At 36.6% G+C, this 17,431-nt stretch overlaps 1 protein-coding gene across 4 annotated transcripts in view; it reads left to right on the top strand.

Moving 5' to 3' along the window:
• LOC144473585 (very long chain fatty acid elongase 6-like) overlaps positions 1–16,279 on the top strand; it is a 29,402-nt gene extending 13,123 nt beyond the window's left edge. For all 4 annotated transcript variants that reach the window (XM_078187556.1, XM_078187557.1, XM_078187558.1 and 1 more), the window contains 2 exons: positions 10,169–10,566; positions 10,969–16,279. In XM_078187556.1, coding sequence (XP_078043682.1) covers positions 10,241–10,566; positions 10,969–11,521 — 879 coding nt within the window. In that variant the 5' untranslated portion in view covers positions 10,169–10,240 and the 3' untranslated portion in view covers positions 11,522–16,279. The remainder of the gene's footprint in view (positions 1–10,168; positions 10,567–10,968) is intronic.
• Positions 16,280–17,431: the final 1,152 nt, after the last annotated feature.

Below are 17,431 nucleotides of genomic sequence, written 5' to 3' on the forward strand. Positions count from 1 at the left end.
AAAGACTGTATTTTAAACACGACGGTATTATATCGGTAGAATCTTCCACTCCGCTAAACGCAAGTGACCTACCCCCACTCCTTTGATTTGAAATCTAGCTTATTCTTCTGTCTCCAAACAGGCTTCGGTTCGTCCACAACTAATTAGCTCTCATAAAAATTAAACGAATGCTCTATTCAACATTTTCACATCGCATCATGTATCTTGTACTCTTTCAATTTTACTTCTTAACAAGTTGCCGACGGCATGCATCACCGGTGGGTCACACGCGTTCGTTCCGTGGGGCGGCGTGCATCACCGTACAAAATAGGTTTATTTCTCAATTCTCAACATTATAAACAGACATTTAATATTAAAAACATAACAATTCAATATAAAAAACATAACAAGTCAATATAAAAACATAACAATTCAATATGAAAACATAACAATTCAATATTATAAACATAAAATAATTATTTAATTTTTTTCATGTAATTATTGAAAACATGATGGGCAGGGTACCGGTTGACCCTTACATCGGTTACAATAGGTTTTTACATTTTTCCCCTTATTCGCGGCATACTGCCTACCTTTTATTCTAGACATACGTTTATAGCATTCTTTACATTGCTGTCTCGTTTTTCTCGCGGGTCCTTGAAACGTCTGTAGAAAATGTCTACGTTGTTTGGGCATTGCTTCAGTTTCAGATTGTACATTTAGGGGTTCTACTTTACTGAGGTGGTAATCGATCGTTTTTTCGCGGAATTTAAAAATTTTCATACATTTGGTACCCCGTTTTCTATGCATGTACCAAGCATTGACGAGACAAGTCCCGCATACTAATTCGATTACTATTTTTCTATACCACTTCACCGTTCTTCGTAGGCAACTATAATAAGAAGATATCTGATCCGATAGGTCAGCCCCCTTCTTAGCTTCGCTATAAAGGAATACTATGTCCGGCTTTAATTTATTATTTCTACCCTGGACAATAACACATTTGTGGTTTTCGGAAGTGCCTAGCATGCATACCGGCCTTTTATCCGTTCACTTTAAAAATCTAACGCCGCTCCAATTTTGAAAACACATGAATACAACCCGTTGCAGTTTCCGTTTTGCCTGTAGTGGGAGAAATTTTTTATTAATTTTTATTGTATCACAAATGTTCACAGAATTGCGTGCGATGGTGAGACTTCAACTCAGACCTCTACTATTTGAGTAAAATTAAATAAAGTATTCCAAAATTAGGGCTAAAACTGGTCCCGTCAGGTTTATTTATCATTTACAGGTATAATCAAATTGATCTTGGAAACTATAGCATATCAATGTATTAGTTGAAGTCTACGGAATTCACGGAATCTAACAGAAATCGTATAGCTTTCGTAGTTTTGTTATAAATTGAGGTCAAAGTTGAAAGATTACGATTTTTTTCAAAATCGATTTCCTCAAAATACTGAGGATGATAGACAAAATCTGATTTCAAATTCGTTTTTAGCTCGTCGAAATCTATAAACATCGCGTAGTGATTATTACAGCGCAGAAATCGTATCGAACAGCGTAATCTGAGGCGCGCGCCGTCCCACGGAGCAGACCGTGAATTCGAGCGCCGCCCCACGGAGAGAATTCTGAAAATCGGCGCCGTCGTCAACGTGTTAATCTATTCTGTACTCTTTTAATCTTTTTTTCAATCTACTCTGCATTCTGTCAATCTTGTTTCAAATCTGTCTTGGACCCTTTCAATTTTGTTTGTCAATGTATCATGCACCCTTTTAATCATACTCAATCTTCCTTACTCTCCATTTTGTATGCAGTTTATTTGCGTCGTACCATTTATCTGCTACGTTATCCACACATTCTATTAATCCTGTTATCTATCTACCTTGCTTCGACTCATAGACAGTTTATCTTCGCTCTAGAGTCTATTGCAGGGGCCGTTAATCTTATTTTTCAATTATATACATAGTTCTTTGTATCGTGATAGCTAACTTTTCTTTCGCTGTATCACCTAACTCGCAACTGTCCAATCATATTCGCAATCTACCTTGTACTCTAACTTGTCCTCGATCTACCCAACTATCCATTTATGCAGTTCTTTTATATCTTGCCGCGTGTCTACATTGGTCTACATACAGTCTGTTCCGTGTCTATCTTCGAGGATTTCTAATGAAATGTAAAGTATCAGTATTGTACCTAATATTACCTAATACTTTTGTATTATGGTATAACATTATATTGATATTTTTATAATTAAAGTTCGCAAGGTTTATAAAAGTATTACTTAAAATCTATCCATCAAAGCGACGTTTGCAAATTTTTATCAGATGAAATCGATTTTTCTACTTGTATCCATCTTTTCTACTTATATTTTATATTTAACAAAATATACAGTATAGTTTTTCTAGCGGATACACGTGCCTTTAAAAATAAGAAGAATACATTAAACATTATTAGAAATAGCTCCCACATTTCATAGGCAGTAAGGAAGTTGAAGCGTTCATTCGATTAGGTAAATTCATCACAACAAGATTTATCTATTATATAAAAATAAGTCGAGTTTTCCTTCCTGACGCTATAACTCCAGAACGCACGAACCGATTTCCACGGTTTTGCATTCGTTGGAAAGGTCTCGGGCTCCGTGAGGTTTATAGCAACCAAAATTCTGGAAAAATTTCAACAGAAAAGCAGGAAAACAGGGAAAATCATTTTTCACATACAGCGCCATCTCTGATACATAGCATGTACTACAAACCAATATGGTTTATAAAACAAAAAAAATAACTTTTCTTCATCTTTTAATCCCCAAACGAAATATTACAAAAAACGAAGCCATCTGGTGGCGAAACGAAGTTCGCCCGGTTTGCTAGTACTTTATGAAATTCGATGTCGTCAATAGATTTGCAACCGTTGACATGAATTGACGTCATTTTAAGTCCTATTTCTGGTTTTCGCTAATGTAATTCACGTCTTTTTAAATTCTATTAAAAAAAATATAGCAAGTATACAAATAACAAATAACTTTTTATTTTAAAGAACACATAATTGCAACATTTGTATTTAAAAAAAAATTTGATCATCTTTATCTAATCAGAAATCCATTATTTTCGCCGATTCTTAGTATTAGAAGCGGAAAAAATTACCGGTTGCGAATGTGTTAATTTAACAATGTTGTTTTTAAATATAAGTAAAATTATCGCGAGGGTAAAGTATGAGTTATGATCACCTTGTCACTGAAATATCGACACCATAATATCGTTTCGAAGTCGCTGGTCTATCTCTCTACAATCCTATAGTCTACCAATTGGGTTTTTACTCGCAGATCAGTTCATCCTAATTCTAAACAACACAAGGAAAAACCATCGCTTTTCGCAATACATAGTAATAATTTCTTATGATCACTTCGACACTTTTATTTGTAATACTCGTTCGCAAGTAACCGCAACAGTGTATTTGCTCATTTGAGACATTACGTAGGTATCATTTACGTACGTATGACCCATATGTGTACGTATGAGCTGGTTTGCATCTGAATCGATATTACTAGATAATAGCTCCAATATTGTTTTAGTTATTGTTCTCGAGCTGGAATTATCTAATATTTATTCGCAGCTTTATTACTTTATATATGTATTATATAATTGGACCACGCGCATCATTGGACATGCAGTAATTCTACGTTTGAAAATAAGTTGACAGATAAAGAATAACATTTTTGCGTTTGATAATTATAACAAACCTATTGTCTCGTTTTCAAATTCGGTTTTCTCGTGAACGAAGCATCAAATGGTAAAATTCGACTTACTTCTATTTTCCTTTCTTCGACTTAGCTCCACTTGCAAAATCACTACATACCAAGTGTCGAACCAGTCCACCCGTCCGTCAGTTTACGTTGTTTTTTTCACAGCGTATAAACGTAATAGTAATTGCGTCAAGCAAAAAGCTCTAATGTACACATGAGGAAAACGCGTGCATTCGATACGTGTCGCAACAATGTGTTCCGCATAACCTTGGAACCCAGCAAAAACTGTGGGAATTTATGTGCAACGTCACTATGTTCATATCCGAACAAGCAGCGCGCAACGTGCGTTAGTATAAATTTTGAAAAGCTACGCGCGGTTCCGCCTGTCGCCGGGTCTGTTCAGTCTTGCCCATTCATCCCTCCACGGTGTAATCTAGTCCTATTATTCATTTGGCAATTTCTTTTTCCTCTTCTTGCATCGGCATCTCTTATAAACATTTGTCAATCTTGAAACAGTATTTACAAATTTTTTCTATGGAAAATAATCAAAATTGTAGGTGGTACATGCATTTACGACAAAAATGAACATAGAAGTATGTTTCGCTGCGATGATTCAACAAATTTAAGAATGTTTCGAAGGCCTTTTTTGAGTTTATTCAGTTGCTAGTGACATTAGTTAACGTTATTAATTGTGAAAGTATGAACGCCTTTTTCAACTCGGTAGATGAAACGAAACAGAACATATAACGATCATGAATTCATATGACACGAATTACAATGATCCCATTGCCATTGTAATTATTATGCAACGGTAGATGAGTGATACGTTATATCGTAACGTTTTCCGCTCGACTTTCTCACCTTCTCATAGAGAAACTATTAACTCCAGTATTGTTATGTAACAGTCATAAAATGAAAACTTTAGAACGAACTAATTGTAAGGTAGGGATCCCAATTACCGAGGTTGCTCGGGGTAACGTACACTTTCATTTATTTTAACGATAGTCACAGCAACACGACCAAGAATTATACTAGGAGAATAAGATTACTTATAAGTTCTACATTACTATATTTCAAGCTTCACAAAAATTATTAAAACTTTTGCTTACCGATATGCTTAAAAAATCGAATTTATGCGAAATAATCATAACTTCAAATAGTTTAATTTCAGTCGACTGAAACGGTATCTTTATATTATAACAATCATCAGATTTTATAAACATTCCTTGTACAGTTTTACAATTTCATACACAAGTTCAATTCAAATCGGATAGGTTATGAAAAAGTTAATTTAGCATGCCTTAACATAATATTATTCATTTGGTTTTATAAATTATGCATGAAAAATAAGTCAATCACTATTCCACTCGTATTTCATAATGTCGTTATAACTTTCCATTAAAGCTCTGATTGTCCTACGTTTATATAACATCGTTTTTATTACATAGTTGCTAGAGGATATAACGAGAAATTTTGAATATTTCGTACCTGGAACACCTTGCATAATGAAGCCGATGTTGCGAAAACGGTTGACATTGGAATGAGGTCGTATTGTAACGAGGTGCATTCGGTTTGAATAAAATTAGTGAAAATGAAGATATCGGTCGTTTGGAACAACTAATGACAGTCGAGTGACGTACTGTTATGCGGTACCCCAAACATTTACCGTGAGTCACCGATTAGGTTGACCTGTGTGTCGCTTTTGCCAAAACACTGCGTCACCAAAAGCATGGGTCATACTTTACCCCCTTTTCAGCCTAGAAACTGCATCGGGTCTAGGTGACCAAAGTTCGGTGACTCCCACTGTGCGAAGGTATAAAAGGGCACGCTTCGCCATGCTCGGGCTCAGTTTTGACAGTATGTAGTTCCGCGTGATCTTCACTTTATAATAAAGTTCTTTGTAAAACCCCGTTTGTGGCTTATTCCGAATAAAAACTCTAACCGTCCAGCAGGGAAGACTATGGAGTCTCAAGAGATCCTTTTCCTTCTCCTCACGGCATAACAGTACTGAAAGAATTAATATCGTGAAGAGAAGCGACAGTATGGTAACAGGAAGTTCTCAGAGAAGAAACACCGATATTAGTTGTTAAACTAAATGTTAACAATGCTAGTTTTGTATTATATGTATCAAAAGACTCAAGTACGTAAAAGGAATTTTAGCGGCGATAACGATTATAGTTTCGTTCATTTAGTGTTGCAGATACATTAATGTTTCTACGTGGCATAAAATGAATTTTAGAAATTCAAAGTTTGGCATTGGTTCGGACTATCAACACGACAAAACGCAATGACAACTAAATCGTAAATTTTTCTGCAGAGTAAAAACTTTCCTTGCTGGGCGGACGAGTTTCGAGCACATAGAATCTGAAATTTACTGGTAACTATTACAGTAATTTAACCCTTTGCACTCGAGTGGTGACTCTGAGGCACCACTGCTAATTGTTACATCACGTTCCAAAATAATATTTTTATTATAAAAACTTACATTTAAAAAATTATTAAAAGTGTTACTGTTTTTGTATAAGTTACAAGATTCAATTTCAATTGGACATAACCTCTTTACCTTGTAAAATTGAGATGCTACATGTCGGAAATGTTACTTTAGAATTACAGTTAAAATGGCTTCGAGTGCAAAGGGTTAAATTACGATACAACAGAAGGGGACACAAAAATGAAGAATAAAACAGTTTTTTTTACCACGAGACATTTTCCACGCGACATATCATTACGAGAAAGTCGTCTGTTCAAATGGGAATATGCATAAAGACCTGCGGACTGCGGCAAGGGTAATTATTGAACATCGCATGAACGGTAATTTCGAAGTGTTCGCAATGATACTGTAGTTGCGGACGCAATGAATCAACCAGAAACGCGTTGATACTTGTGCGTCTTACATTTCTTTTTGACCTATCATTCCGGGACTTGAACCATGCAAATTTCTCTTGTTTAGTCTGGTTCAGGGAAGAGCAAAGGGCCCCCTCTATTAACCCTTTGCACTCGAGCGGCGCCTCTGCGGCGCCATTAAAATTGTTATAACACGTTCCAAAATTATTTTTATAAATATCGCCGAAACATAGATTGAAAAGATTGTTGAAAGTATAACTGTTATATGAGTCACGAGACTCAATTTCACACGCATAGAATAAATTTTGTTATATAAGATGGAAATATTAAAAGTCAGAAAAATGATTTTTGATTTGCAGTTAAAACGGCTTCGAGTGCAAAGGGTTAATATAATAAGGCCGCATCGGTTGTATAAGGAGGTCGCAGTTCAGCTGTTCGACTTCCGTTCGGTTTGTGTCGGAGCCAGTGAGGCCGGGGGGGGGGGGGGGTATCAATTAAAGCTGGACGTCCCCCATTAGCGAAAGTCCCAGTTACCCAATCCCCGGTCAACGCAATTTCTTTCGGCATAGTCTACGATTCTTACCAAATGTTGTGCAACCCGATCCTACGTTTGTCGAAGATATTTGGACGCGGTTATTTGAAATATTTGGTGTTGTTTGAACGTCTCAGAAATTATTTGGACATGCTTGAGCGTCGCAGAAAATATTTTTCAAATGATCCTATATTACATAAAATATTCGAACGTGTTCGAACATCGCCGAAAATATTTTTCGAACGCCTGCACATCGAAGAAAATATTTTGGTGGCGCTTGTACGTGATAGAAAATATTTGAATGATTATGATTCGAAACGACCACGCTGACCTCGCTAATCGTCGCGTAGCCATAAAACTACGTGTTATCAGTAATATATGTAATACAAATTACGTTTTCAGTAACAATAATGCGAGTCAGTAAACCAACGTAATTACTAGAGTACAGTACACATATTATTGATTGTATTGTAGTTCAAATTAAAAAGTGGCAGGACTTCCTTTTGCGTGTGTAATAATTGAAAACGGCCGTGCGGACACTAATTTTACTAAATGTCACGTCGCAACGTAACAAATTATGAGTTGCAATAGTGTATTTTTTTTCACCGCGCATCAAGTTCCGAGTTTTTTTCAGATTACGAAGAGCGTGACTGTCAATAAAACAGTGTGTAACGCTGCAAGAAACAGTGTTGTCGACTGTTTCTTTTGCATAAATATGTTTTATCACGATCTTCTTTGATTAACAAATCGTTAATATGTGCGATGATTACTGCGTTTCCTGGTATAAAATGAGGCGCCTGCAAAAAACAGGAGATAGGCGTGTTCAAACCGGAAGTTTGTTGTTAACAACAGGCTGTTCATCTGCACCTAAATATGATTTGTAATAATGTATATCTTTCCTTTTCTTCGTTCCCATTCGACCATCTCACTTCTGTACTTTTTGTTGGTTTTCATTAATTTGAGTCATTAATTGCTCGCAGTTCAACTATTCCATTAATTGTGGAACATTATCAGATCTAGTTTTGTTTACCTACTTCTTCTACTCTATTATTCGATCTTTTTCCGATGCTGTTACGTACTTCATCTTGTTGCGAGTGATTCACAAAATGTTTTTGCTTGCAAAATACAGGTCACAGTTTAATGCCAGCGAACATGACACACATTCTACACAGCTTAGCATTATTATATTCGTACTACCAGGTAAAAAAAAAACCGTCGGAGCAGTGTCATTTATTAGAGTCTATTTAACTTGGAATTGATATGTCAGTCAACAGTCTCAGCGTTGCTATATCTTCGATTCCCTTGAATATTTCGAGCCGCGTATCTCGGCGCGTGTAGACTTTTGCGACCGACTGTATGTAGATTTTCGTGGCCGACCGTATTTGTAATATGGTTTTGCATCCGGGATTTCTCTTCCGTGCTGCATTCCATTTCGACAATAATTATTCCGACGACATTTCCAGGTGTAGAATTCGTTTCGATTTCATTTAACGATTGCGCGGAACCGATTGTTTGCAGTACGTTCGCAGTACCGATACTTCCGTGACAATTCGACGAATTAAGAATTGGGTCTCTGTTAATATATAAATTCGGACGAGTCAGTCTCTTGATACGGTAATTGTTTGCTTTCGAATTGGGTCACTCACATTTGATTATAAACATTTTCTCGCATCTGCTCTGCCCAAGCAAAATATACGAAATATTCGATGGTAATGGATTCTTAATAATAAAATTATAAAAATTGTTGTAAATAGTAAACAAAATATTGTGGCAACTTAACTTTGTGGATCCTTATAAATGATATTATAAAAAATTGCTGGAAATTGTCATTTCCAAATTATGTTTGCAACTGCGATGATAGGTACGGAATTATTTTCATTGGTGTCATTACATGTTCACGGTCATTTAAAAAAAAAAACATAAAATATGTAGAGACGACCAATTGTTAAAAAATTTAATTACGAAAACTATTGTGAATCGTAAACAAGATATTCTGTTAACTAAATTCTTACTTACATTTATATTTGTAGTTTTCATGATACTTACAGAATCATTTCCAATGGTAGGCAAAATCAGAAAGTACGACTGTCGTATTCCGTTGAGAAAAAATAAAAGAACGTTCGTCGTCAATGACCTTGAAGTTTGTCCGAAGTTCGAAGATCTCCGACGATCGATCTCTTCCACAGCACCATCCATTGTTCATGATTCCTGTTCTGTTGGTTGTCGTCGAGCACGAAATCGGCGATCCACGACCCCGTGACCCTGACTAGACCTTGAACGTCCAAAAAAAAAAAACATTTTCTGTTCAAACACCGAAGTGTGTCGTTCATAGTGAAATCACCGCGGAACCGGATGATTTGTTGGAATGCTGTCGAAATCACATAATCTACTACGATTGCCCACTTTTGATACCGTCGGGAATAGTGATAACGATCGCGATAACGTTTCGATTGCACACATTAAGTTCGCTGATCGCATAGAAATAACAATGAAAAAACTATATAATTCGAAACTCACTGAAATCGTTCGTATTGCTAAGTTATGATATTTTATGAACGATATATGTCCATAGCAATAATAACAGTCGAAACGGCCTGAACCGTCCGAATAGTATCATTTCTCGGCTGTGAGTACACATGCACGAAAAGAAGAATTGTCAAAAGTGTGACGTCAAATGGGATGGGTAATGTCATGATTTGTGCAGGCAGTGGCTACGGTGGAAAAGCGAAATCGTTTTTATTGACAACCGAATGAAAGTTGTCAAATTAGCAAATGCGTGGTACATATTTGTTGACAGCAACTTTATATTCCAGCAAGAAAATGGCATGGTCCATGCACTTTAAATAGCGGAAGATATAATAGTATTTAATAAAAATCGTTCCTCGATGTTCTCCTGACTTGAATATAGTCGAGAACTTTCAGAGTCAACTTAGTAGAAATATTAGTTTTGGCCCCATAAGATAATTGTTACTATTTACTTCAATTATGATAGTTGCAAAGGAAGACGAGCCTTCTAATGGTTTGAACATTTCGTTGGGAATTTCTAACATCGTTGTTTTCTTTTCTCGTTTCAGTTGGAAGGTGAGCCGTAAGCAAGCTATATAGTAACATTTGCTGGGAAAAGTACAAACGAGACACACTCCAAGATGAACAAAGTGGAGTATATGGAGGTCACTGTGCCCAACTATTCATACGTCTTCAATTTTGAAGAAACCTTCCGTCACTTAGACACAAAAATATGGATGACAAATAACTGGACAAATGGTTTCTACTACTGTGGCATTTATATGATTTTAATATTTGGTGGACAGCATTATATGTCTACCAGGCCAAAGTACGAGCTAAGAGGCATGCTTTCACTTTGGAACACGCTGCTTGCAACATTCTCCATTATTGGATTTACTAGAACAGCACCAGAATTGATCCATGTACTCAAGAATTATGGGTTTTACCATAGTGTTTGTATACCTAGGTAACTACACACTTCTTTCATATTTATCCACTGATCGGCATGCCGTTACTGTTCAAATATGTATTCATAAACGTAACTCTCATTTTTACTTAACAATATCCTTCGTCGTTTTTCACTTCTACTTCCAGGCTTTTCACTTCGCCTTTCATGGCTTCTCAAAGTTTACTTTTACTCTATTTAATTCACTTTTCTCTAATGGATTATCAGGATCCTATTACCTCATTCAATTCTACAAGTGATAAATCAGATTCCTTGCTACAAATAGGATCATACTACATATCTTGACGTCATACACCAGAACCCAATTGAAAAATATACTATGGAACCTTATACCATAACAAGATAAACTTTAATATAGTAATCGGTCAGAGAACAATCGACTGAGAATGGATCATGTTTCAGCTTCATCGAGCAAGACTGCGTGTCAGGATTCTGGACATGGATGTTCGTGCTGTCGAAGCTTCCAGAGCTGGGCGATACAATCTTCATCGTGCTGCGGAAGCAGCCCCTGATCTTCCTGCATTGGTATCATCATATAACAGTGCTCCTATATTCCTGGTTCTCGTACAAGGAATACACAGCATCAGCCAGGTGGTTCGTTGTGATGAACTACTTCGTCCACTCCATAATGTACTCTTACTACGCGCTGAAAGCAATGCGCTACAGACCGCCTAAGGGGATCGCGATGGTGATCACCACGCTGCAGCTAGCACAAATGATAATCGGCTGCGTGATCAATATTACGGCTCACCAATACCTGCAAAGTGGACAGATCAAGTGCGGCATCACTCCCGTTAACGTCCAGTTCAGCCTGGCCATGTACTTCAGTTATTTCGTGCTATTTGCTAAATTCTTCCACAAAGCCTATCTGGGTAGCGGCGCTCGCGGAGCCAAAACGGCAAAGAAAGACTACGCCAACGGATCCGTGGAATACGAGAAGCTCAAGGCTAATTAAGTACCGCCCTCCGAGGATAACCCATGTACACACTCCTATACAGACAGTGACATAGCAACACGAAGAAGACACAGACGCGGGACGCCACAGTAAAGACAAATTTTTCGAAACATTTTCTAGAGATGCTTTTATGAAGGGATTTCGTGAAAACGCTTTCTGCGAATGTTTTTTTTTTTAAGACGTATTTTGGGAATGCTTTTCAAAAAACGCTCCTCGAAAATGTTCTATCCTTTGTTTTCCCATTTTTCTGTTCGAGAGAAAACCCTCTCTCACTCTCTGTTGAACACGAAGGGAACAGTAGCGTGTGGACAGAGGGGAAAATGGGGAGGAGACGATGATGCGTTACTTGATGAATATAGCACACTGAATTTTATGATAATGTTACATGTTGCACACTGAATTTAGTAATGAATTTAATGATGGTAGCGTTGAACGCGTTATCGAGCCAGTAACGAGCTTCTTAGAGGCACTCCTTGGGATGGGTGGGGAAGAGAAGAAGAAACTATATTTACGTTTTAGAAACGATGCGTCTAGCCCGACTATTTTTCGCGGGTGTAATTTGTTTTACAACTGAGCTCGTGTCTGTTGATTATAACACGGTTCGTTTACATTGCGTTTATTTTTTGGTAGAACGAGGGCAGAGCGGAAATATCAGATTTAAATAACAAATGTAATGATAATAGTGTGATTAGAGCGATACCATTGTTTCACGTTGAATCATTCAACAGCAGAATGTATTTTTTACTAAATTCGAGATTATGCTTGACAATGATTGTCGAGCATAAGCAGAATAATAGAATTAAACAGTTTAGCACGATGAGGTTCGGGAAAAGTGTTCTTTCAATTGCTTAGTTCATGGTTAGTATAAAATTTATACTAGAAATATTTTGTAAACGATTTAACGAAATGAAAAAAAAATAAGCCTCGTTCTAGCCGATTTGAGGGAGAGGAAAAGGGAAACATAAGTCCACCGAAAATCCATTAGGTCTACCTCCGAAACGAGCTAAGAAATATTCTTCGTAGAAAATAGTAAAGACGAGATGGTAGAGGTCGAAGAATTAAATTATAATCCTGAATTGTTGAGTTTTGGAGAATGACGGGAGAATGAGAGAACGCGGAGAAGTATTTACATTTACTATTTTCTATCACGACTATTTTGTGTCGCTAGTATAAATAAAGAGAAAAAAGAAGAAAACGACGACGACGATGACGACGACGACGATGATGATGATAATGATGATGGTGATGGTGATGGTGATGATAATGATGATGGTGATGGTGATGATAAAAAGAATATGAGCTGCTCACTGACACTTTTTCGTCACTGACCGCTCACTGGCGTCAAAGGTGCAATCAGCTTTGCAGGGACGTTTATTCTGTTTGCAAATTTTTCTATCGCATAATTTGTTCATAGGGAAACGTCGTTTTTTTTGTACAAATTATGTTATTTATTTATACGTTTATTTAACTCATCGAGGTGCGTACAACATACTAAACTTATTCGGTAGGTTTCTTATGTGTCGTTTGAGTGAAAATGCAAGAAATAAAATGAGAGAGAAGGAAAGAGATGAGTGATTTTGCAAAGAGACTGTGAGGCGAAATAAATTTACAACAGAGAAGCAAGCGAAACCGTTTTAACAATTAGTTTAACAATAATTCTCTTTTTTTCGAATTCGTGTTTGGTCGATATCTTTGTGGGGCTGGTCGCCCCTCGAAAATGACGAAAAAATTTAAACAAACGAAAAATAAAGAAGATTAAGAAACGGACCAGATCGATATTCTAGTCGCATGGTCAGAGAACAACAGAGAGCATTTGTTAGCTGAAACAGGAGCGTTATAATTAAATAATTGTAAAGAAGCAAGAATGAAGCGGAAACGAAAAATAACGTTTGTCCACGCCGCTGATCGACGCGCACTTACATACTGGAAAGAAAAATGATTTTATTGTATCTTCCTCTAAACGTGTTTCACCGATCCGAAGCCGAATTCGATCGAACACACAGCATACACACACAAGAAAACATATTTATTCTCGCGAAATTCCCGATCGCCTCCTGATTCGCACAAATCTTTTAACGATGGAAACGTTCAGTGAAGCCAGCCTGTACGCGTGCTTGTATTTATAATTTAAACACTGTTTATACATAGTTCTGTCGCTTATTTAAGTTTAGAAACGGTTTATGATTAATCCTAAAACGATTAACGGACTATGAACCTTCATGCATCCATAAAAGCCTCAAATCTAAAATATAGAATACCATTTGAAATATTTTACAAACATGGAAATTTTATTAGTACGAAATTGCATTATATTATTGTATTATAGAGTGTGTGATGAATGGGCTACCAGCTAAGCATTTGCTTGGCCGTGTAATTATTTATGATTTGTTAAATGGTTGTTGTATAGCGTGATAATTACTTAATAGTTTTTAAAAATCTGTGATCCACAGCTGAGAATTTTTTAATCGACTTTTCAATAGCATTTAAAAGGAGGAGATTTTTTGCTCCTTTTTTTATGTACAGAGAATGTTATTAATAAGCTTCCAATAGGTACAATTTTAATTGAACTTTGAAGAAACCACTTCCATTAGCAAAATTCAATAATTTAAATATTTCTAAGCTTCTTTTTAATACAATCATTAATAAATTCCTGGTGTGTATGGTGGGAATAAATTTTTCTATATTAACAACAAGAAGCCACTTTCTATACCATAGTCTAATAATTTACGATATTGTTAAGCTGTCTTTTTAAAAGTTCCATAGCGTATACTGAATTCGGTAAAGAAAGTGTTGATATTTACTAGAATACGTGAAGACAGCTTGCGAAGAAAGTAGAAAGTTCGACTAAGTTGTGAAATAATTTCAGTATTACACCAAAGAAATTTTATTTTGCATGAAGGTCCTTTAGTCTAGTAATCACCCGATGCATTTGCAAGTACAGCGTCATCTACGTGGCGTCGCTCGACCTTGACACTAGGCGGAGCTTTTCCCATGGCTCCAATTGGCCAGCGGCGCGCAAGCAGCCTTGTGATTGGTTGAAGCGCGCGCTGGAAGGGATAATGGGCGGCGCCTACGGTGGAAACGTTGTAACTGATCCCGATTGGGAACGTCACATCCGGAAACCTGAGTGCTCTTTTCGTTTATATTTATGCGAAACCTTCGATAGCGATACCGAGACGGACAGTCGGTCCAACGACGAATAAACCAACCAGAGGGAGCGTTGTCAGATCCCTGACACGTTGAACCTTACTAATAGTCAAACTTGTCTATTTATTTATGATTAAATAATGATGATTGTCAATAAACCGTGCGCAGTCGAACGCGCGGGTTTCGTTCGATGGGTGACTGTCGTTACCGATACGAAACATGTACAATTTTATTATTATCCACGTAGAGGAGAACAAAAAGAACGTTCGAGTAATTATGGGGAAAATTAGGATTTTATATAGGGTACCTTTTCAGGCCGATAAACTTATAATGATCGTTGTGAATTTCTTTGTACGATGAAGGGCCGATGCGAGGACAGCTGGTGAACAAAAAATATGATACGGGACAAATAAAAGTAATACAGTATTTGCAATAAACGTGGATAACTTTTTTTTATAATTACCGGGACGGATCTTCGGCTTATGTGCTCTTTATTTCTTCATCTGTTAACGACTCCACGGAAATTGATATTGTATGGGCACACCCAACCCTTTTTGCGCAAGGTGAGGTGACTATGTCAAGGTAACTTTAAGGGTATTCAATGCAAACAACGAACTGGCGACATAAAAGGAAGACAAATTTCGATACTCCTTGGAATTTAAATACAACTATGGTCGCGGAAACTATTATTGCAAATACTCTGTTCACGATTATTGAACCCGTGAGGATTTTCCTAAGTCTCCGCCGATCGTTGAATCGGTCGATCAACTGCCTTCTATGCCGATATACCGTTAATTGCCATTACGAAGCCATTGTGAGAATAAAACGAAAATTCACTAACTGAGTGATGCTTCTCTCAAAGAAAAAAAAAGCAATTCGTTCCTCAGCACTGAGAACGAATTGTTGGTCGAGTTGTTACGCAGTCTCGGCGATGGAGAACATAGAGTTATGCGAACAGTTCAAGGTTATAAAATTCTTTCTTGAACAAACACTACTAGTTTTCTAGAGTGTAATATTTCCGAACGGTTGTTTAGTTGATAAAAGCAAAACGAGGAAAAATAAATAGCGGAACTTAAGATTCAGTTGTATTTAAAACAAAATAGCGGAGAAGCTCCGAGTAACACAACGAAATACGAAGCAGAAACCGAACTGCCTAAATTCTAGCGAGAAAATTACGATTCGCGATTTTAGAGGTGCATGAAATCGACGCTGATTAAAATAAAGCAAAAAGTAAATAAAATAAAAGTGGGATAAGATTCGAATTTTTTATTTTATATAGTCTTCTATTTTTTTTTTAATTTCTCGCACTTCTGTTCTTTTAATTTTTCGTTTACGGTGACTGCGAATTAATTGTGAATCGCGCGTTAGACACGGGTGAACGTAACCAAAGCGAGACCAGGAAAAAAAAATAAAAATAATGCTGTATGTATAGTTTTGCGTGCGTGTGAGAGAAACGTTTCGACGAACGAGAGAGAAATTTGTATGGTTTTTTTTCTAGTATGACTTTCGTACGTTGTTTACCTACACTGTTTGTTTTATTTTATTTGCTACATATGGATATTTTATGTTGATAATACATACTAATAATTTATGTTGTGAGACAACAGAAAACATTGTTTAATTCTATCGGTTTAGCGGAAACCAGGGGCGGAAAGTATTACGCCTATCTGTTGCATTTCAAATATCCAAGCCACAAGGTCACTAGTAACACAATATTTGTACAGTCGAAAAGAAAACAGAAGTCAAACATCTACAAGACAATACTAATTAAAAGGTTTATTAAATTTTTGAAATTGTACTTTAATAAACACATTCCTTAAATTTCGCTGATTAAAACGAGACCAAACACGATATACTTTGAATTACATGTACCATATTGTAGTATATCAATTGTCTCCGGTTATTATTATTCATTAGTCATTAGCCATATTCAACGGACCCGAAGTCGCAATAAATGTCCACCCCACTCTTACGTTTCGACAGTGAAGTAACAAGAGCGGGATGAACAGCTATTACGGATTGTAAATTTTCACCAACATGACATTTAAAAATGTTATGTAACGATCAGTATTACTCAAAAGGGATTAAAAAAGAAAAAGCACCTTTGTAAGGAATATTTATATCGTAATTTCAAAGCACTAAAAAAATAACTTCAGGAAGTAATAAAGTTATTTTTTTCGCTGTACTGGGTGTTTAAAGTTTCAAACTTTGAGTATATTTGAAGTTTCGAACTCTATTAGTTTTATCAAATAAAACTAATCCTGTTTCGAGGGGGAACATATCATAAGTGTCACAGATTTTTGCTAAGTAGACGTACTTATATATAAGTGGACAAGGAGTTTCGGGGTGAATTTATTGACTTATAATACTTTGGTCTTTGAGGGTTGTTAAATTTCACCTATAATTTCTGAGTCTACAACAAGGGTAAACTTTAAAAGATATTAACCCTTTAGCAACGGGTGCCGTATATACGGCAGCCACTTTTTCGTCCACAGACTGACGTCGCTTATATAATCATAATTATATTATTATTTTATTTCAATAGCGAACTCAAAATAAAGCTATAAATACATTGGTGGCAAAGTATGGTTCACTTGCACTTTCGTGAACGACGACAAAGTATGGTCAGTCGCGCCGTCGCGAAAAATGGTTAAGTATGGTCAGTCGCGCTGTTGCGAAAAGTAGCGAAGAATAGTACAGGTGGGCCGTCGCGAAAGGGTTAAATGATATAGAACGACCTTTAAAGACGAAAGTATTATAGGT

This window comes from Augochlora pura, chromosome 7 (genome assembly GCF_028453695.1).
Source record: "Augochlora pura isolate Apur16 chromosome 7, APUR_v2.2.1, whole genome shotgun sequence".
Classification (NCBI taxonomy): Eukaryota; Metazoa; Arthropoda; class Insecta; order Hymenoptera; family Halictidae; genus Augochlora; species Augochlora pura.